Raw genomic sequence first — 21,151 nt, forward strand, 5'->3', positions numbered from 1 at the left:
GAGAAAGCTCTGTGCCTGGCACAACGTCACACCCGCCGCTGCAACAAGACCCACCTTCACTGCTTCTTCCTGGGCTCCGTTTCTGTGGATGCAGGTCAGAGGTCACAGTTACTCTCAGTCTCTAGCGACACTTCACTCACATCTGGTTCTGTTTCTGCTGGTCTGATGGGCCAGTTTTTGTTGTTCTGACTCATTCTGTCAAACGAATATAGAGCCAATAACATCACCTTGTGGTCTCAACATCATGGTGTGATGGTGGCGCTGAAGATGCGCGCACACACACACACACACACACACACACTAATAACCTTAGTTTCCCAGTGGACCTAAAACATTGTTTGAACGGTTTGTAACTGTTACGTTTTATGAGCAGAGCTGTTTAGGGTTGAAACATGTTCTCTGCTCTTGGGTCCAGATGAAGAGGGGCTCACAGTGGTTCTGGACCGGTTTGATCCAGGTCATGATCATACTGGAGCCTCATGCAGGGTTCCCTCCACCCTGCTGCCAGGAGACACCCTGGTTCCCTGTTTGTTCTCCACAAAGGCCGAGACATCACCTGACACTCTTGTCCAATCAGAGGCTGATCTACAACACTGCTTCAAGGTACGGTGGCCCCCACCGGAGCAACCGCTCCATCACATGTAGTGGTACAGCACATTCCTCCCACTTAAAGAACAGCTAAGCTATGACACAGGAAGCCACCTCAGGTTCCATTCTCTGCTTCTCCTGGTGGATAGATGTGGTACTGCAACCACAGCCCTTAGGCACGTTTCAAGTCCTTGGAACTACATCATCGTAGGTGCGCTCATTACAGGCACGGACCAGCACGGAGTGGCCAAGGTGCTGTTCTGGTGGCTACAGCTGTGTGTTCCTTCACCTGCCTGCTACCCTTCATCCACACAGCGGCTGTAATAAAGACACAGTTCACCGATAGTGGACTCGTTAGTGGGTGAGAGACATGTTTGTCTGGTACCAGTACCACAGCAGCTTCCTCTGCTTCCTGCTGCTGCATGGCTCTGATTGTCCAGACAGGCCAGCTGACATCATCGACAGCAGGCGAGTCACTGGCTGGACGTACGTGTCTCATACTGCCCCACATCAAAGTAACAAAACTGTCCCTTTGAGGGATAAATGAGGGGAAGCCAAGACACACCTTTCTCTGCTTTTGATTGGCTAGTACTCGTTGCCTTCCTGCTGATTTTTACTGGTGCTTCACATGTAGCAGTGCTCGTGACAGACGCTTCGCCAACTACTGCGAAGCAGATGATCCAAACACAAGACCCCTGGAAAGCAGCAAGTTCCACCCAATCAAAAGCCGAGTAGGGCATTTCTTCCATAATGAGGGTGTGGGGGGGAATAACCTGTTACTCCAAGCTCTGATTTGGGGGGGCGCCCTGATCTCCAAGAATAACCCAACTCAGCGTAGATTTAGAATGAGCGTCTGTGTCTGACGGGACGACCTGCTGTTCATTGCAGAGCCAATCAGAGAGCTTGGAGGTTTCAGTGAGTCCACAATCGTCAATAATAGTGAATTTAGCAACTGGATCAGCCATTGATGTTTTATTTACTGCAGAAGTGCACCATCGCTGCCGTGGCTGACAGCCACTTTCCAGCGGTGAGCAGCAATAACCACGTTATCAGTGACCTTCAGTGAAGAAGAATGCGTGGTGATGTCAGCAGACTGCTGCCTCACACCATCAGCAGATGGGGGATGTTTTAGAGGTCTGTCTGTTTCCTCTCTCAGGTGTTACAGCAGTATGTGACCAGCCGACAGCCTCTGGACCTGTCTCAGCTGTTAAAGGTCAAAGTTCGCGTGTCCTGCCAGCAGCAGAATGACTCTGCAGCATTCGGCCTCAGCTGGTCAGCCGTCTGTCCATCTATCAGCTTGGACATTCAGCAAGTGCGGCCCATTCCCATCATCCCTACAGCTCTGCTGAGGATTCTGACCAGTGTCACCCAGCAGCTGCCACTGCACACCAGCAGCCGCCAGAGAGGGTGAGATGACAAGACCATGGTCACATGACTCCAGGAAGTCTGGTCATGCCAGAACAGTGTGTTTGTGTTGTTGGCAGGTTTCTGACGATGGATCAGACCAGGAAGCTGCTGCTGCTGCTTGAGTCCGACCCGAAAGCCTCCAGCCTGCCACTGGTCGGACTGTAAGACTAAACACACACACACACACACACACACACACACACACAAAAACTCGGTGAGCCAATCAGAACGGTAGATGGAGTGAGGATGTTATGACCCTCAGCTGTGTTATCCTGGGACTGTAACTCTACTTCCTGTCATGTTACAGCTGGCTGAGTGGAGTCACCCACATCAACAACCCTCAGGTGTGGGCCTGGTGTCTGAGGTTCCTGTTTGGCTCTGCCCTCCAAGACAGGTGAGAGGTGACATCCATGATGGGTCAAAACGGCGTCTGCAGATGTGTCATTTTACTCCTGTAAGAGTCAGGAAGTCGTAGTGGGCGCGTTATTGAGTGCTGAGCTCCTTTTTTCTTCTCATGATGGCTTGTTTCCTGTGGCTCAGTCTTGAAGTGCTCATCCTTGACCGGACAGTTTTCCCTCCTGTGGGATTTGTATCATAGCAACCAGTTTGTAAGAAGCACTCTCAAGCTTGCTTGTCGCCGAAGAAGAGCCAGTGGACACTGCGACTGTGGTGGAATTCAGAGGTGATGCCTGTCACTGGTACATCGTGCAGCTGGATGTGTTCTCTGAAAGGCGCAGATATTAAACTCTTTTACGATGCTAGCGGGGATTAAAATGGTGAAAGTAGTGGGTCCAGCAGAGGGCGCTCTGGAGCCTCCGCCTTCTGTACTGTCTTTTCCATCCATCCATTTTCTACTACTTATCCTTTAAGGGTGGTGGGGGGTGGAGCCTATCCCAGCTGCCTTCGGGCGAGAGGCGGGGTTCACCCTGGACGGGTCACCAGTCCGTCTCAGGGACATCAGGAGCAGGTAGGGGTTCAGTATCTCGCTCAAGGACACTTGGCCATGGTCACTGGGGGAGTGAGGATGGAACCAGCAACCCTTGGGTTGCCAGACAGCCACTCTACCTCTGAGCCACGCTGGGCTTCTTTACTTTATGTTGTCTTGATTTAAACATCATGTATACTAATTTTAAATATTCTTAAATAAAGTAAGTTATTATTAGAGAATCAGCCTTCTACCTCCCCACAGTCCAATCACGTCGTATCACGAGTCTGTCTCCAGTCCAGCAAGCGTCGGTAATCAGTGACTTCTTCTGCTCTAAAAAACGGACGGGTCGGGCTCTGATGAAGGGGCTAGTTATTAGGGTCTGTTTGGTTCTCCTGAGAACCTGCTGCCTATCCACACAGTTACTCCACACTCAGTTTGTGTCTGTCTGGATGTTTCTTTAGACCCGTTCTGGCGTTGATGGAGCAGCGTCTCTGTTGATTAATTCAGTTCTGTTGAAGCCCTTCAGTTGACCTGCAGTCACCAGCGTTCCTGCCTGTGTTTTCAGGGTTCTTTCAGAGAGCGGTTTTTTCCTGCTCGTCATCTTCAGCTCGACCCATAAAGCCCCTCAGTTCTTCCAGTGTCGCAGATCCAGACCAGGAACACCACAGCTGGAGTTCCAGCTGCTGGGCGCCTCCCAGTGCCTGACTCTCTACCAGGTGAATGATGAGGAGCTTGTTTGCTGTTTGTGGCCCCAGACTGGCGGCAGATCGTTCAGGACCTGAATGAATGACGTCGCTTTGCACATCAGTGTCAGAAGTCCTTTAGCACACAAGAAAGCGCATTTAGAGACACGCTGAGAAGACATTGTGTGGGGGATCAATTGAGAAAATCAGTAGGTCAGTAAGTTCAGTCTAGCCAGTGTCTATATGTTTAGATACTGCAGTCAGAGCGAAGCAAGCAGCTGAATGTTGCGTGGGATGCAGGATGCAGCATCTCGACCCTGGAGGTAGAGATGTGGTCACACAGGCCAAATATGTGATGTCCTGGTGGGACATCAGAGTGGTACCACACACTGATCCCCAGTTATCGCACTTTCTAGTTTGACAACCTTTCCCATTAGTCCTTACGCTGCACTGGCAGCCCCCTGTCCCTGAATCCCTGTCCTGGAGAACTGTGTGAGCATGGATTGGTTGCTTTACCACAACAGTCTTCTTAAAGTGCAAACGAGAGTTGTGTGATCAGCAGGTGGCAGTAGCGGACAATCGGACACTGCAGTGTGAGCTGACCTCAGAGCATCACAAGAGACAGATGCAGGTGTTCAGAGATGCTCAGCGCTCCTTCAGCAGGTCACACACACACACACACACACACACACACACACACACACACACACTCTATATACGTCTCCTTCAGTCGGGTCCAGTGTCTCACCTTGGTGTGGATTTTGATGGTCCTCCACTTCTTACTCAAAGCTAAGAGCTGGACAGATGGAGCCTTGTGAAGCTCTGGGCTTCCATCCTAGTGAGAACAGTGACACCTGGTGGTATTCTGAAATTAAGGCAGCCATTCAAGAGTGGGACTGAAGCACAGCCACCGTACCACACTGTCTGACCCCCAAGTCTGCAGTAAAAGTTCAGAGGAGTTCATTTATATACCAGTGAATGTAAACATTGACATTGCTTCAGTAAAGTAGACTAGAATCCAGGAAGGAACAGCAGTTGACACCCTGCATAGCCAGGCCCCCTCCAGCGACCTAATAATCACCTGTCAGTGACAATCATGATGTAAATACTAAGACACCTCTGGCGTGGAGACGAGATGAGAAAGAACCTTCCTGACCCTTTGGGCAGAGCAACTGTTGACGTTGTTGACCATAGACTAGTGAGTTCATGTTCCAACTTCATTTAATTTCACTTCTCAGTCTGTAGCATCAAACTAGTTGGTTCTGTTGATCAGGTGATCTGCAGGTTTCAGTCACCTGAGTTGAATCCCATCAGTCACGAAGAAAATCTAGAGTTATGCTGTCAGGTCCGGCTAATATTCGCGAGAGTTCTGTTCCATCGCAGCCCAAACCACCCAGTTTCTGGCTGAGCTTTGGTTTGATGGTCACCATGGTAACGTAGGCTGCTGGGCCACCTGGGCTCCACCTTGATGACTCTGATGATGATTAATAATTGGGAGACACCATCAACGAAACCGACGTGTTGGTTTGAAACCTGACAAAATGGATTATTTGTGTGACACAATTGTTGTGTTAATATTGTCTGCATCTTTGTCATCAGTTCTGCTGCTGCCCCCCAGCCTGCTGGTCTGGCCGTCAGTGACCAGGACTCAGGAGTCGAGGACGAAGACCTTTCACCCCGCCCCTCCCCAAGTCCCCACCTCCCTGCTCAACAGGTCAGTGACTGACTCGTTGAGCCCAAGCTCACACCCAGAATTTCTCACAAGTCGCATCGCTGTCGGGGGTATTGAGCTAGCTCTGGTTTAGACCCCACAGACCAGCGCCCCCTAGACCTCTGCTAACTCTGCTCACCTACAGGATTCACACATGCTGTTTTTGCCGTTTCAGACTTGCCGAGTTCAGCCATCAGTTCCAGAACTTTCCCTGCTGATTGATGGCAGTTTCACTTCGTCCAATCAGAATGCTCCACAAGATGCTGGCTCCACCCGCAGGCCTCCTTCTCTGCCAAACTCTGCTGACAGGAAGTCTGTTGCTCCAGCAGAGGGCTCCTCCTTCTCTCCTCAGGCTCCTCTGCACCTCCACAGCACCCCAAACTCCAACCTGCAGCAGCCTTGTACCTGCTGCCACACCCACCACTGCACCTCCATCCTCTCCTCTGTGCCCCACCCTGCTGCTCCTCCCACACATCCCCTCTCTCCTGCTCCTCCCAGTGCCCAACCCTCTCTTCCTTGTGTTCATCCCTCCTGCGTTGGTGGGACTCCTCCTTCATCTTCTCCTGTCTCCCATTGCCCCTCCTCTCCTCCCTCTGCACCCCTCCCTTCTACTTGCTGTCCCTGCAGCCGCCTTGCACCTGTCCCATGGTTTGGTGACTCCTTCTCTCCCCACGCTGTGTCTCCCCCTTGTCTCCCCCACCCACCTAGTGTGACGCAGCAACCAGTGGGGGTCATTACATCAGATGCTTACCAACTGCTGCTCCAGCAGGACCAGCAACTCCGCCTCCTGCAGGTTCAGGTAACTTAAATCTGGAAGATGAATTGCGTCAGCAATGACCTCACAGCAGACCCAGGATCAGTGGCAGAATGATTTTATGCTTCCATTTCCCATCATCACCTAAAGCAGTAGAAACATGCGAACGCCTCCATGGTTGGCATTTCACTCTTGTTCTGTTCTGGGCATGAATGTGGTAAAGGGCCATGCTGACCTCCACGCCTGATTCAACCATTGGTGTGGAGGCACTGGCGGGCAGCGTCTCATGTCTCCGGGGTAACAAGTGGCTGTTAACAACAACAACAACAACCTGGCCTGAATGTTGCACATTAGCGCCAGGGCTAACAGCTGACTGAGCAGCAGAAACCACTTCTCTTTCCTGAGGGGGTGCAAGGGTGGCTTGAGTGGTCCCGGCTTTAACGTTGACAGGACCTGCTGTCAGTCTTCAGCCACACCTCAGCCACACCTCATGCAGTCGTATGTAAATAAACACAATACTTGGACTGCAACATTTTCATGTATTGACCTGCTGCAGCTTCTAGTGGCGGCCAGCAGCACACGTGAGTCCGTGGCTCAGAACCTGCAGAGATGAAACACGTGTATTTGTTGCTGTGTCGATCAACTCAACCCTCAGGCACCGACACGCTTGATACTGAAGGAAGAGAGGGAGAGAGACCAGCTGATGGCCGAGAGACATTCACTCCTAAGGTGAAGCAGAGGAGAGAGAGATGCCAACCATGCTGCTTCCCTGCAGGTTCCTGACGAACCAAACCAGCAAATACTTGTTTCAGGAAGAATACGAATAAAAGTAGTCTCTTGATGGTCACATGACTGTGCTGATCCCATGATCCATAGCTGAGAACTTCTCCTCATACACACTCCGGGGCCTCAGCTCTTCCTCAGTCTGTCGGACATAAACGTAACCCTAAGAAGACAAACTCAGTGTGAATTACAATTTGGTTCATTGTCCTCCAAAATGGTTTTCTGTTTGATCTTTTCCTTTGTTGTGGTTTGTTCAGGTCCAGACGCTGCTGGAGGCCCAGGGAAAGCTCCAGGCTTCCAACCAGCCAGCTCACACTCAGACCACCAGGAGCACTGCGAGTGTAGCCGTGGGCACAGGTGAGACTCCTTGCTATGGGTACAAGCATCGCCAGGTCAGACACCTCGCAGCCCCTAACTTCCATGTTGGTCCCCTGCTCGTTTCAATTTCAGGCGCCAGTCTCTTCTGGGAGGATTCTGTTAAGCCCCTTTCTCATCAGGAGGTCCAGCTCCTCCATCTTTCCTCCCCCCAACCTTCCCCTAGCCTCCCTTCTTGTGACCTGTCAATCAACACGACTGTGGGCGGAGATAAGGACAGTGACAACGCAGGCATAGAGGCTCCTTGTTCCCCCTCCAGTCAGCAAAGGTGAGACTGAGGGATGCAGGAATAGTGGTACCAGCAGTTGTAGTTCCTCCAGTTCCAGTACCAGAAGGATGTGTGTAGTTACGCTACTTTTAAGAGACAATTGAAGACTCAATTGTTCAGAGAGCACCGAGGCACTGAACCTGACTCTGCTCCTCTTTGTCCTGTGGTAGAATCAGTCAGAGGGTCCAAGACCCAGCACTTAGTGACTATGTAGCACTAACTGGGTTGGGTGATGTTGTATGTTTGTCAAAAAAAAAAGGGGGGGGGGGGGCGACACTTCTTCTGCCACAACTGAAGCACTTTGGCGCTTCCTATGGGTTTTTCCTTAATTAAGTCTGAATTCTTGCTTGTTTGTACGTCGTTTTGGACAAAAGTGTCTGCTAAATGAAATTGTAGAATTGTAGTAGTAGTAGTAGTAGTAGTAGTAGTAGTAGTAGAGGTAGCAGAGGGGCTGGTGTGTTGTTGTTGTAGTAGTAGTAGTAGTAGTAGTAGTAGTAGTAGAGGTAGCAGAGGGGCTGGTGTGTTGTTGTAGTAGTAGTAGTAGTAGTAGTAGTAGAGGTAGTAGTAGAGGTAGCAGAGGGGCTGGTGTGTTGTTGTTGTAGTAGTAGTAGTAGTAGTAGTAGTAGTAGTAGAGGTAGCAGAGGGGCTGGTGTGTTGTTGTAGTAGTAGTAGTAGTAGTAGTAGAGGTAGCAGAGGGGCTGGTGTGTTGTTGTTGTAGTAGGAGTAGTAGTAGTAGTAGTAGTAGTAGTAGAGGTAGCAGAGGGGCTGGTGTGTTGTTGTTGTAGTAGGAGTAGTAGTAGTAGTAGTAGTAGTAGTAGAGGTAGCAGAGGGGCTGGTGTGTTGTTGTTGTAGTAGGAGTAGTAGTAGTAGTAGTAGTAGTAGAGGTAGCAGAGGGGCTGGTGTGTTGTTGTTGTAGTAGGAGTAGTAGTAGTAGTAGTAGTAGTAGTAGTAGAGGTAGCAGAGGGGCTGGTGTGTTGTTGTTGTTGTAGTAGTAGTAGTAGTAGTAGAGGTAGCAGAGGGGCTGGTGTGTTGTTGTTGTTGTTGTAGTAGGAGTAGTAGTAGTAGTAGTAGTAGTACTAGTAGAGGTAGCAGAGGGGCTGGTGTGTAGTTGTTGTAGTAGGAGTAGGAGTAGTAGTAGTAGTAGTAGTAGTAGTAGTAGTAGTAGTAGAGGTAGCAGAGGGGCTGGTGTGTTGTTGTTGTTGTTGTAGTAGTAGTAGTAGTAGTAGTAGAGGTAGCAGAGGGGCTGGTGTGTTGTTGTTGTTGTTGTAGTAGGAGTAGTAGTAGTAGTAGTAGTAGTAGTAGTACTAGTAGAGGTAGCAGAGGGGCTGGTGTGTTGTTGTTGTAGTAGGAGTAGGAGTAGTAGTAGTAGTAGTAGTAGTAGAGGTAGCAGAGGGGCTGGTGTGTTGTTGTTGTAGTAGGAGTAGGAGTAGTAGTAGTAGTAGTAGTAGTAGTAGAGGTAGCAGAGGGGCTGGTGTGTTGTTGTAGTAGGAGTAGTAGTAGTAGTACGAGTAGGAGTAGTAGAGGTAGCAGAGGGGCTGGTGTGTTGTTGTAGTAGGAGTAGTAGTAGTAGTAGTAGTAGTAGTAGAGGTAGCAGAGGGGCTGGTGTGTTGTTGTAGTAGGAGTAGTAGTAGTAGTAGTAGAGGTAGCAGAGGGGCTGGTGTGTTGTTGTAGTAGGAGTAGTAGTAGTAGTAGTAGAGGTAGCAGAGGGGCTGGTGTGTTGTTGTAGTAGGAGTAGTAGTAGTAGTAGTAGAGGTAGCAGAGGGGCTGGTGTGTAGAAGTAGTAGGTGTAGTAGTAGTAGTAGGAGTAGGAGTAGTAGAGGTAGCAGAGGGGCTGGTGTGTAGTAGTAGTAGGAGTAGGAGTAGTAGAGGTAGCAGAGGGGCTGGTGTATAGAAGTAGTAGGAGTAGTAGTAGTAGGAGTAGGAGTAGTAGAGGTAGCAGAGGGGCTGGTGTGTAGTAGTAGTAGGAGTAGGAGTAGTAGAGGTAGCAGAGGGGCTGGTGTGTTGTTGTAGTAGGAGTAGTAGTAGTAGTAGTAGTAGTAGTAGAGGTAGCAGAGGGGCTGGTGTGTTGTAGTAGTAGTAGTAGTAGTAGTAGTAGTAGAGGTAGCAGAGGGGCTGGTGTGTTGTTGTAGTAGGAGTAGTAGTAGTAGTACGAGTAGGAGTAGTAGAGGTAGCAGAGGGGCTGGTGTGTTGTTGTAGTAGGAGTAGTAGTAGTAGTAGTAGTAGTAGAGGTAGCAGAGGGGCTGGTGTGTTGTTGTAGTAGGAGTAGTAGTAGTAGTAGTAGAGGTAGCAGAGGGGCTGGTGTGTTGTTGTAGTAGGAGTAGTAGTAGTAGTAGTAGAGGTAGCAGAGGGGCTGGTGTGTTGTTGTAGTAGGAGTAGTAGTAGTAGTAGTAGAGGTAGCAGAGGGGCTGGTGTGTAGAAGTAGTAGGAGTAGTAGTAGTAGTAGGAGTAGGAGTAGTAGAGGTAGCAGAGGGGCTGGTGTGTAGTAGGAGTAGGAGTAGTAGAGGTAGCAGAGGGGCTGGTGTATAGAAGTAGTAGGAGTAGTAGTAGTAGGAGTAGGAGTAGTAGAGGTAGCAGAGGGGCTGGTGTGTAGTAGTAGTAGGAGTAGGAGTAGTAGAGGTAGCAGAGGGGCTGGTGTGTAGAAGTAGTAGGAGTAGTAGAGGTAGCAGAGGGGCTGGTGTGTAGTAGTAGTAGGAGTAGTAGTAGTAGAGGTAGCAGAGGGGCTGGTGTGTAGAAGTAGTAGGAGTAATGATGGTGGGTGTGACTCAGGTCTTGACTCCACCCACTCTGACTGCATGTCTGGTTTTCTGAGTGTGACTGTCGGTCTGCTCTCAGTGTGGGCGCTGGTCCAAGCAGGAGCCCGATTCTGGTTCTGGGTGAGAGCGCCAGCATGTTGAGTCCTTCAGACGTGCAGCAGAGCTTCTACCACAGCTTGATGGTAAGGCTACGCCCCCTTCACGCACTCACAGCAAGCCACACCCCACGCTCCGCTCCACCTCGATGAGCCTTCTTGTTTGTCATCAGACTCAGCTGACCAGTCGTCTCCAGGAGTCAGACAGCAGAGAGAAAGTGGAGGTTTCCACCAGGAGGAGGAGCCTGACCGTGGCTCCTGACTCCTCCACCTGGTCCTCCAGTAACAAGCAGCAGAGATGTGGCCGGGACCAAGTTGTTAGCGCCACCCTGCGACAACTGCAGCAGCTCGGCGTTGATGTGGACAGAGACGACATAACCGAGCATGACAGAAGAATCAACAAAACTGTGGAGAGCAGCAGGTAACGAGCTCCGCCGACATTACTGGTGCCACGTTTTGATAAGATTCTGGTCATTTCAGACTCAAAAGTAGATTAGGTGACCTTTGACCCCTTCCTTTGTTTCTTGTCCAGCACTCTGGCGTGCATCAACCCGGCGGCGGTCCTGTCCAGGCTGAGCGTGTCTGAGCCAGGAGCCAGCATGTTGTTCCCTGGGGGCAGCGTGGATCTCAGTCTTGAGGCCAACGCCATTGCCCTGCGTTACCTCAGCGACTCGCAGCTCTGCAGGCTGTCTCTGGGAGGCCGTACCCCTCCACCAGACCCCGCCTCCCTCTCCACAGCCTCGCTGCTGTCACCTAGCAACATGTCTCTGGCCACCAGGAAGTACATGAAGAGGTATGGCCTGATCGAGGAGGAAGAGGAAGGACAGGATGACGTCCAGGAGGTGCTGACCCGCCAGCCTCTGATTGAAACAGTAAACCTGAAGCTCCTCCCACAGAGTCAGCTGATCCGTGATCTTCAGCCAAAAATGCAGTTGCTTGTTAATGGTGCCAAATCAAACATTGACCAGGAGAACTGCCCCAGCACGCAGCCATCTTTGGTCAGGGCAAGTAGCCGCCAGATGGAGGGATCAGTGGGAAACATCCTGGACCTGAGCCGCCTGAGGCAGCTGCCCAAACTCTTCTGACATCACAGCTGGAGGGAACCGGGTCGCTGGTGCTGTGACACTGCGGGCGCCAACAACCTCAGAACACCTGGAACAAACATCACCTGGGTTCTTTATGTTTCACGGGAAGCCTCCTGTCCTAAGGTGAGCAGTGGTCTGGGGTCTCCTCAGCCATCCTGGACACATCACTCCACTGGTTTTAGGGTGTGTGTGTGTGTGTGTGTGTGTGTGTGTGTGTGTGTGTTCACTTTGGCACATTTCTATGTAACATGTTTTTCTGCACAAATGTTTTTTATGATTCTCCAAATAAAATTATTAAGGTGGAAATATTCTGTCTCAGGTTCTTTCCTCTGAAGCTGCTTCAACAAAATCATCCAGGAAGCCAAGGGTCTCTTATCAGGTGTGCATTTGATCCGTTCGTTCATTTTTCACCAGTGTGTTCAACCGCTCACTCTGCGCCTCTAGTGGTGTAACACCAGAATGTCGTCGACAGCCACCTGCTGAGCGGTGTGCACGTCCCCTTGGGTCAGGCGATCGATGCTCGTGATTGGACAAATGGTTAATGAATTACGGTTGATATTCTGAGCCCCGCCCCTGTGAAGAGCTTTAGATGGTGTGTTCAGGTGTGAATCAGTTCATTGTTCAAATGTTTGTTTTTAGGGTAAACTTGGTCCCAAAAACTCACATGGCTTCTTTAGCAAACATGAGGTGATGTGAGAATCACCATAAAATAGGTGAATGTAACATTTGGAACAAAGAAAACTGAAACCAAGTTCTAACAGGGTTGGATCAGCCTTCGCAGGAGTTCAGATGGAGGAGAAACCAAACATCCCCCTTCTGCTGAGGACTCACAATTGACCCTGAGAGGTCCCCGACCCCACCACTGAAGACCCCCTCATCTAGAGGAAGAGTGGTAGGGATTGTGGACTGGAGGTGGCGCCGGCGTCCAGGGGGCGGCAGCTCATCGATCTGTCTCAAAGGTCGCTGGGTGTTTGGTTGCTCTGTAGGACGCTGACCTGGACGCTGCTCAGTCAGACGGCGTCCACATCCCTACTCAGGTAAGATCATCACGCGTCTGAGCTGCTTGAACGTCCCGGTGTTTGTGTTGATCAGCTGCTCGTTGTCGGCCAGGCAGGAAAACTCAGAGTTCACAGGAAAGTGGAATTAAAAAATAGATTGTTCTGGTACAACTGCTTGCTCCAGAGCTCCTGATGAGACATGCGCGTGTGTTTGAGTTGGACTTGACTGATTAATGATGAACGGCCACAGGTGTTTTTGAAGGTTGGACATTGCACGCATACAAGTAAAAAAATAGCAAAATGTTAAGTCGAAAGACAAGAAAACACGTTTCAGCTGGAACTCAGCTCAGCTTCCTGTCTCCAAATCCCTCCATCCATCACTGCTGCCTCCCTCCTAGCAGAGCAGGTGGAGAACCTCCCTCCTAGCAGAGCAGGTGGAGAGCCTCCCTACTAGCAGAGCAGGTCTAGAACCGCCCTCCTTGTCCAGCAGGTCTAGAACCTCCCTCCTAGTACAGCAGGTTTAGAACCTCCCTCCTAGTAGAGCAGGTGTAGAACCTCCCTACTAGCAGAGCAGGTGTAGAACCTCCCTCCTAGTAGAGCAGGTGTAGAACCTCCCTACTAGCAGAGCAGGTCTAAAACCTCCCTCCTAGCAGAGCAGGTTTAGAACCTCCCTCCTAGCAGAGCAGGTGGAGAACCTCCCTCCTAGTAGACCGGGTGGAGAACCTCCCTCCTAGCAGAGCGGGTGTAGAACCTCCCTCCTAGCAGAGCAGGTGGAGAACCTCCCTCCTAGTAGACCGGGTGGAGAACCTCCCTCCTAGCAGAGCAGGTGGAGAACCTCCCTACTAGCAGAGCAGGTGGAGAACCTCCCTCCTAGTAGACCGGGTGGAGAACCTCCCTCCTAGCAGAGTGGGTGTAGAACCTCCCTCCTAGTAGAGCGGGTGTAGAACCTCCCGCCTAGTAGAGCAGGTCTAGAACCTCCCTACTAGTAGACCGGGTGGAGAACCTCCCTCCTAGCAGAGCAGGTGGAGAACCTCCCTACTAGTAGAGCAGGTCTAGAACCTCCCTCCTAGCAGACCGGGTGGAGAACCTCCCTCCTAGCAGACCGGGTGGAGAACCTCCCTCCTAGCAGAGCGGGTGTAGAACCTCCCTCCTAGCAGAGCAGGTCTAGAACCGCCCTCCTAGTAGAGCAGGTGTAGAACCTCCCTCCTAGCAAAGCAGGTGGAGAACCTCCCTCCTAGTAGAGCAGGTGGAGAACCTCCCTACTAGCAGAGCAGGTGTAGAACCTCCCTCCTAGTAGAGCAGGAGTAGAACCTCCCTCCTAGTAGAGCAGGTGTAGAACCTCCCTACTAGCAGAGCAGGTGTAGAACCTCCCTCCTAGTAGAGCAGATGTAGAACCTCCCTACTAGCAGAGCAGGTCTAAAACCTCCCTCCTAGCAGAGCAGGTTTAGAACCTCCCTCCTAGCAGAGCAGGTGGAGAACCTCCCTCCTAGTAGACCGGGTGGAGAACCTCCCTCCTAGCAGAGCGGGTGTAGAACCTCCCTCCTAGCAGAGCGGGTGGAGAACCTCCCTCCTAGCAGAGCAGGTGGAGAACCTCGCTCCTAGTAGACCGGGTGGAGAACCTCCCTCCTAGCAGAGCGGGTGGAGAACCTCCCTCCTAGCAGAGCGGGTGGAGAACCTCCCTCCTAGTAGAGCGGGTGTAGAACCTCCCGCCTAGTAGAGCAGGTCTAGAACCTCCCTACTAGTAGACCGGGTGGAGAACCTCCCTCCTAGCAGAGCAGGTGGAGAACCTCCCTCCTAGCAGAGCAGGTGGAGAACCTCCCTACTGGTAGAGCAGGTCTAGAACCTCCCTCCTAGCAGACCGGGTGGAGAACCTCCCTCCTAGCAGAGCGGGTGTAGAACCTCCCTCCTCGCAGAGCAGGTCTAGAACCTCCCTCCTAGCAGAGCAGGTGTAGAACCCCCCTCCTTCTACGAACCTCCACCCAACAATCCTCCAAGAACAAGCACATCTGAGACAGCAGAGGTGAGAACCTTGCTTTACCAGCAGTTTAACAGGGAGGAAAGTTTTAAGAACAGTCTTAAATGTAGAGAGGGAGGTCAGGGGCATGCTGGGGGTCGGGGTGACGCCATCCATGGTACCTGTCTCAATAGATAAGGTGTTCCTAAGGTGCTCCTAAAGTGTTCTGTGTCCAGAACAATAACTTCAGTTCTGTCAGGATTCAGTAACAGGAAATGATGGGTCCTCCATGCTTTTATGTTCTTTTGTCAGGCCTCCAGTTTAGTCATCTGACTGGTTCCACGTGGATGCATTGAGTACAGTTTTAAGGCTCTCCAGCTAGATCCCACCTGACTCTTGCAGTCTGGAGCAGCGCCACGCCCTCTCCAGGCACTGAGCCGTTTGTTCCAGCTGTTGGGTTTCAGAACTGTACCACGGTGCTGGTTTCCTTTGTTTCAGAGTTTTCTTTATTAATGATGCAATCAAGTCCAGAGTCGTTCTCAGTGTTTGTGCTGCTCTACTGATCAGTGACCAATGAGGGCGGAGCTAAAGTTGGCAGCAGGCTCGTCTGTTAAAACAGGACATGACAGTGAATTTAACACCAGTGGGATCACTTCCTTAAATCTGGTTGACATCATCAGACAGTGTGTAGTCCAGTAGTACAAGTACAAGGTGATGAAGCAATGGTCCAATGAAAGAGTTTAAAGGAAATACAAATAAATGTTCAACTGCATTTCCACGTCAGGACGAAGCAGCTCCTCAGCAACCTGGAACGCTCAGAACCCTTTTTGTCTTCTGGACATTTGAACCTGGCGGGTGAAGGACTGAAGCTGCTCAAATCTCTGATTGGTGAAGTGTGTTGAACGTGTCTGAGGGCTGACGGGGGAGACAGACCCACAGCAGCGGTCGGGTGGACAGACTGTTGATGTTGCGATGTAACGGTCCTTGTGTTATTCGTATGTAGTTCAGGTTCGATATGAAGCTAATGATGCTAACACTCACATAGCAACATTAGTGTGCTAGCACCGCTAACGCTCCTCACCGGTCCTCGTTCATGGCAGCTTTTACAGAAGGAGTCAAAAACAACATGGCAGCACAGGATGTGTGACCATAAACTAACTTGTAATTGGTCATTTCCAGAATGAGGCCTGCTGATTGGCAATTGGTTCTGGCGTTCTTGCCACTCCTTTCTGTTGCCTACCGGCCAGAAATCTGTGACACCAAACCAAAAGACCTTCCCCTGGAACCACGCTGCATCTACCGCAGCCCTGACCCTGACGGCACGATGGAGCCTGACCTTGAGACGACCCCCGCATCCACCAACCCACGAGTGTGGGAGCTGTCCAAAGCCAACAGCCGCTTCGCCCTGGCGTTCTATAAGCAGCTGGTGCTCAGCAAAACCCCCGAGTCCAACATCTTCATGTCCCCCATCAGTGTCTCCACTGCCTTTGCCATGACCAAGCTGGGTGCCTGCAACCAGACGCTGGAGCAGCTGATGAAGGTCAAAGTTCACAAGTCAAAGAGCACACACGCCTTTACAGGAAACACTTACATGTATGAGGGTGTCATCACAGACTGGAGGCCGGATCCTGTCGTAATGACCTCACACACACACACACACACACACACACACACACACACACACACACATCCATAAATTGGACCATAACGACTGTTGCTATGCTCACACTTGTCTTCAGTGATGCTCAGGTCTAGACCTGCTGCTCTTGGGACCCTCAGAACGTTTGTTTGTTTGCAGGTGTTTCAGTTTGACTCCATCAAAGAGAAAACCTCGGATCAAGTCCACTTCTTCTTCGCCAAACTCAACTGCCGCCTGTACAGGAAGAAGGACGAGACCACCGAGTTGATCTCTGCCAACCGGCTGTTTGGAGAAAAGTCTCTGGTCTTCAACCAGACCTACCAGAACATCAGTGAGACGGTGTATGGCGCCAAACTGCTACCGCTCAACTTTAAGGTCAGGTCTGTCCCATCTCTTAATCTTGTAGAAATGACCTGTATGCTGCCTAATGACCACAGTTCTGCTGCAGGAGAACCCAGAGCAGGCCCGGGTCACAATCAACAACTGGATCTCCAACAAGACCGAGAACCGAATTCAGGACACGCTGCCAGAGGGCGTGCTTGACGCCAACACTGTCCTGGTTCTGGTCAACACCATCTACTTCAAGGTACCTGATACTTTGCGATCTCTTTGTAGATTGAATCAACACATTCTCATTCATGAAGGTTCTTTCACCCTCAGTTATGTCTACCTGACACAAATAGCCATCAGGCTTTGATGCCAATGAAGGGGGCGGAGTCAGTTTGATCGCCTTGTACGTTTCACTGTCCAGGGTCAATGGAAGAACATGTTTGACAAAGAAAACGTCTTCATGTCAAAATTCCACGTCAGCGAGTCTCGGACCTGCTCGGTCAACATGATGTACCAGGAGGCTCGGTTCAGGTACCATTACTTCCCCGACGACCAGGTGCAGCTGCTGGAGATGCCTTACCGTGGTGATGACATCACCATGGTGATCATCTTGCCTAGCAAAGGCAGCACAGTCACACAGGTAATGTGATTGGCTGGCAGGTTTCTAGACCTGACGGTCCATGATGCTGCTTCTGGTTGACCAGTCCAGTCTGTGTAGCACCTTTGTTCTGTGTGTGTGTGTGTGTGTGTGTGTGTGTGTGTGTGTGTGTGTGTGTGTGTGTGTGTGTGTGTGATCATGTAATCAAGTGTGTTTTGCTCAGGTGGAGGACAGTCTGGACCTGAAGAAACTGACTGGCTGGTTGGCCCAGATGAAGGAGACCACCGTCTCTGTCCACATCCCTCGGTTCCAAGTGGAGGACAGTTTCAGTCTGAAGGAGAAGCTGGAGAACATGGGACTGACAGACCTGTTCAGCCCAGAGGCAGCCAGCCTGCCAGGTGAGGGGGCGGGGCACCAGGGAGGGCTGCGGGGCAGCACACCTGCCTTCTCTGTAGGGTCCGTTTTATAGATGTTGATCGGCAGGATCAGTGATGTTCTCTAAGGTTCTGTGACTTGGCATATTCATGTTTCAATTTGAGAACCAGCAGAAAATTTCCTCAAAAAAAACAGGTGAGAACACGCAGACCTGGTGGAACATCCCAAGGTGCTGGAGAACCTTGGAAATGCTTCCCAGGTGCTGGAATTTGACCCAAGGTGTTGAGTCTTCTGTCGATCGGTGAACCACTGGGGGGCTATGAAAATACAATATTAATATAATTGTATTATAAAAATTATATATCAATAAATACTTAACGATAGATTTAAAAGTCTCATATTATTATATAGTAAAGTACAGATACCAAAAATCAAATAATCATAATCAAATCATCATGATGTCACTGAACCCAGTCATTTAGCAAGCTCCACCCACCAACGTGACATACGTGTTTACCTGGATGCGGCAGCAGCGTTGGCCCATTAGGGCATGACTCAGTGTCATGGAATCAGAAAACTCACCAGTCATGATTGTGTGTGTGTGTGTGTGTGTGTGTGTGTGTGTGTGTGTGTGTGTGTGTGTGTTGCAGGGATGCTGGAGGATGGCACTGGAAGTCTCTTCATCTCGGATGCCTACCACAAAGCTTTCCTGGAGGTCAGTGAATCGCTGCTGACATCACTGCTCTCTGAGAGCTTTAATCCTGATGTCATGTGACACCGCTGTCTGAAGTGATTGACTGGAGGAGCTCCCCGCCAGATGTTGGTGGTGTTGCCTCTGGATCAGGTCTGAAGCTGACGCGGTGGCATTCCCGCATGTCGTCCTGGGAGCAATTCAGTGCTAACGTTTCCGGTGTTTCCTCGTGCTGTCAGACTTGACGGACTGAATTCCTGATGGCTCCTCTCTACTCAGGTGAATGAGGAGGGCAGCGAGGCGGCCGCCGTCACCTCCGTCGTGGCCATCGGACGCTCCATTGACTTCAATCGGGAGGTTTTTCTGGCGGACCGTCCGTTTCTGCTGCTCATCAGAGAGTCGACCATCAACACGCTGCTGTTCACCGGCCGAGTGGCGGATCCCTGTGACCCTGACCTTTGATCAGCTCAACTTGACACGACAAATCATGAATTCCCACTTCAACAAATCTCAACCCTGATGTCATTGTTTCAGCATCATTTGATCCATTTTTTACCATTAAAACCATCAAATCTCTGTTGATGATGTCATGACCCTGACATCACGGCAGGGTGGTCAGTGCGCCATGAAGATGACAGCGAAGCAAAGCTTGTGACAGGCTGAATGTTGGCAGGTTCACCGTGAAACGAGGCGCCGCCTCTGGTCCGAACTCGTTACAAAGATCCTCCGCGTAGGTCTGAACACACGATGATGATGTCATCAGCATGTTGCATCAAAGCTGTCTACCATGAATAAATCAGAGTTGGTTCGACTTCATTTATTCACCAACGTCTGGATTCATGGGTTCACCAGCGTTTCAAACTGACTCGTTAGCTCCTTCGGACATTTTCTGTTGTCAGTTTTTTCGGGCAAAGTTACAACACGTGATGCTCTCAGATTAAAGTCATACGTCAAGTAAGAGGTTCTTCCTTTTTTCTAAAAATGATGTCTTTTATCACCTGCATTGCGTCTGTGTCAGTCAGGTGAGCTTAGCTTAGCTTGGAGCTAACGGAGACTGACAGCTAACGGCGGCTTGCTCTAAACCACAAGTGTTCTAGTTTTAATGTTTTACTGTTAGTGGATCCCTGATCCTCCGTCTGGATCGAGGACACCTGGATCTCACCAGACGACCTGGAGAGTTAGAGAACAGACGTTTCTGGACAGTCTAGCTGCTATTAGCATCAGTCTCCATTAGCTTACGGCTAAACATACGTGGACTGCAGATTTACACTATCTGGAATCACCAAGAAGTCATGAAGGAGGTCCTCATGAGCCGAAGACTCCTGTTTGTGAATCTTGGAAGGTGAAATACATTTTTTGGGTTGCAGTAGAAATTGTGGCTGGAAATAATTTGTAACTTTTTTCAGCCAATTGTGCTGTGTCTTTGTCAATTATGATTCTTCTCCATGATGGAAGTTCCTGCAAAAGTGAAAAGCGTCCCTGAACAACTCAGTGATACTTCGGGGGCCAGTGGAAGACCCCCCGTGACCCGAGGGTCTCTGGGTGGTAAATGAAGAGGCAAGACTCCAGGCCGTCACACTTAAAGTGCTTTATTTGCTCTGTGGAGACGCGACCCGCCCGGGGGCGACCCGCCGCCCGGGGGCGACCCGCCGGTGATCTAGTGGTCATGGTGAATGAAGCTTCACATTGTACTGATCTCATCCACCTTTGGCCCCGCCCCCTTCACGTTAGCAACAGACACATGCAACATAAAGGTGTTCACTTCGAAACCTCTCAGGTTCAGTACCTCCATTATAAAATGTACAGTATTAAAAGTTAATTTACTAAACTTTATTGATATATATTAGGATACACTTTGAGGAATCAACAGTTAATATTCTGGTGACGAGGACTCTGTGGTGGCGGATATTTATAGACACGATTCACGGTCGAAAATCAGAGAAGAGGAAGCGGCACCTCCATCGACGCCATGAAGACAAGGATGATGAGGTTGCACTGTTTTCACAGTTTAGAGACGATTGAGGGGCGGAGCCGTCAAAAAAGGGCTGTCACTCAACTGTTCCAACAACATATGTAACAACTTTATTTGTAGTAACCTGGTTTCTGGTGTCTTCAGAGAGTCTTTCATCAATTAATGGATATTTTATTCTTTTTATACTGAAGTAGAAATCTTGAGCCGTTTTCCAAATGACAGCCACCGTTGAAGTTCTGGCGACTCCGGAACGGTGATCCCTCTGTGTCGGTGACTCTGACGGAATGCGAGCTGAGGGAAAGTTCCTCCCAGTTTTCTCAATGCATGCCAACAAGTTCAATGAATCATTTGTAAACTGCTGAACAAGCTGGTGGCGGTCCGTCGACTCCGGGCTGGACCAGAGAACCTGGGGTTACACTACGGAACGACCAGCTGTCGAAGATTTTCCCTTCGATTTAAGAAGTGGTGCAACCTAAATCTTGTAGCTGCGTGCTTGTTGGAACGGAACTGGGACTAAACGCTAGTTGCAGCATTTAATTGACCTGCAGAGTTTCACTGCTGTCCACACTGGTTCAGGGCATCTACATGGGTGCTGCTAGCCGATAAGCCCCAGGTTCTCTGGAAGCTATTTTCTTGTATTTCACCATACATGCGGACGCGAACCCTGTGGTGTAGCACTGCCCCCTCCTGGTTGGCATGTGAAAGCCGTCCTAGCTTGCTCAGCTACAAATTTAAGCGTTAACTTCTTGTGAGAGAAAAACCTTCAGTATGATGAACAGGTTGCTATGACACGTTAGTAGCACAATGAGGTGTGATGAAGCCGAAGAGCAAAGTGGCCGGGGCAAACTTCAGCACCAGCGCGTGTGACGTCCAGGCCAATCAGAAGGCAGTATTCTGTGGCGAGTGAAGGAGGTGCTGTGGTTATTACTAATATTTTGTTCTGCTGCAGGTTTTATTTACAGGTTTATGTCTGCAGCTCCCACTGAGGTTTCACCGTTAGCATCCTGCAACGTACAGGAAGCTAACGTCTGATTGACTGAATAAAGAGTCTGTATACCTGATAGTTCCTGGTTTAGCCTGAAGAGCGAGCACGGCGGCAGGACAAGTCCAGCCATCCAGAAGACTCAACCGCTAGCTTCACTTGCATAAAAATGGACCGTCCAC

At 50.3% G+C, this 21,151-nt stretch overlaps 2 protein-coding genes across 3 annotated transcripts in view; both read left to right on the plus strand.

Moving 5' to 3' along the window:
* The window catches only part of stil (STIL centriolar assembly protein), a 12,813-nt gene extending 1,378 nt beyond the window's left edge, over positions 1-11,435 (plus strand). The window contains exons 3-16 of one of the 2 annotated variants that reach the window (XM_086223994.1): positions 1-94; positions 416-603; positions 1,745-1,995; positions 2,073-2,156; positions 2,303-2,389; positions 3,489-3,639; positions 4,166-4,269; positions 5,206-5,320; positions 5,493-6,116; positions 7,112-7,211; positions 7,305-7,497; positions 10,330-10,432; positions 10,519-10,766; positions 10,878-11,435. The exon at positions 1-94 is cut by the window's left edge and continues 22 nt beyond it. In XM_086223994.1, the coding sequence (XP_086080120.1) occupies positions 1-94; positions 416-603; positions 1,745-1,995; positions 2,073-2,156; positions 2,303-2,389; positions 3,489-3,639; positions 4,166-4,269; positions 5,206-5,320; positions 5,493-6,116; positions 7,112-7,211; positions 7,305-7,497; positions 10,330-10,432; positions 10,519-10,766; positions 10,878-11,430 (2,895 nt within the window). In that variant the 3' untranslated portion in view covers positions 11,431-11,435. The remainder of the gene's footprint in view (positions 95-415; positions 604-1,744; positions 1,996-2,072; positions 2,157-2,302; positions 2,390-3,488; positions 3,640-4,165; positions 4,270-5,205; positions 5,321-5,492; positions 6,117-7,111; positions 7,212-7,304; positions 7,498-10,329; positions 10,433-10,518; positions 10,767-10,877) is intronic. The other variant, XM_086223995.1, reaches the window with a different exon arrangement.
* Positions 11,436-12,323: 888 nt separating this feature from the next.
* Positions 12,324-19,324, plus strand: serpinc1 (serpin peptidase inhibitor, clade C (antithrombin), member 1). Its single transcript, XM_086223996.1, has 8 exons — positions 12,324-12,467; positions 15,562-15,922; positions 16,181-16,396; positions 16,470-16,607; positions 16,773-16,991; positions 17,173-17,347; positions 17,975-18,039; positions 18,295-19,324. Exons 2-8 carry the CDS (start codon positions 15,563-15,565, stop codon positions 18,475-18,477), a joined length of 1,356 nt encoding a protein of 451 aa, XP_086080122.1. The 5' UTR covers positions 12,324-12,467; position 15,562; the 3' UTR covers positions 18,478-19,324.
* The last annotated feature ends 1,827 nt before the right edge of the window (positions 19,325-21,151 follow it).

The sequence above is a fragment of the Aulostomus chinensis genome, chromosome 14, assembly GCF_037954235.1.
Source record: "Aulostomus chinensis isolate RoL2024-O1b breed Wild chromosome 14, RoL_Achi_v1.0, whole genome shotgun sequence".
Lineage (NCBI taxonomy): Eukaryota > Metazoa > Chordata > Actinopteri > Syngnathiformes > Aulostomidae > Aulostomus > Aulostomus chinensis.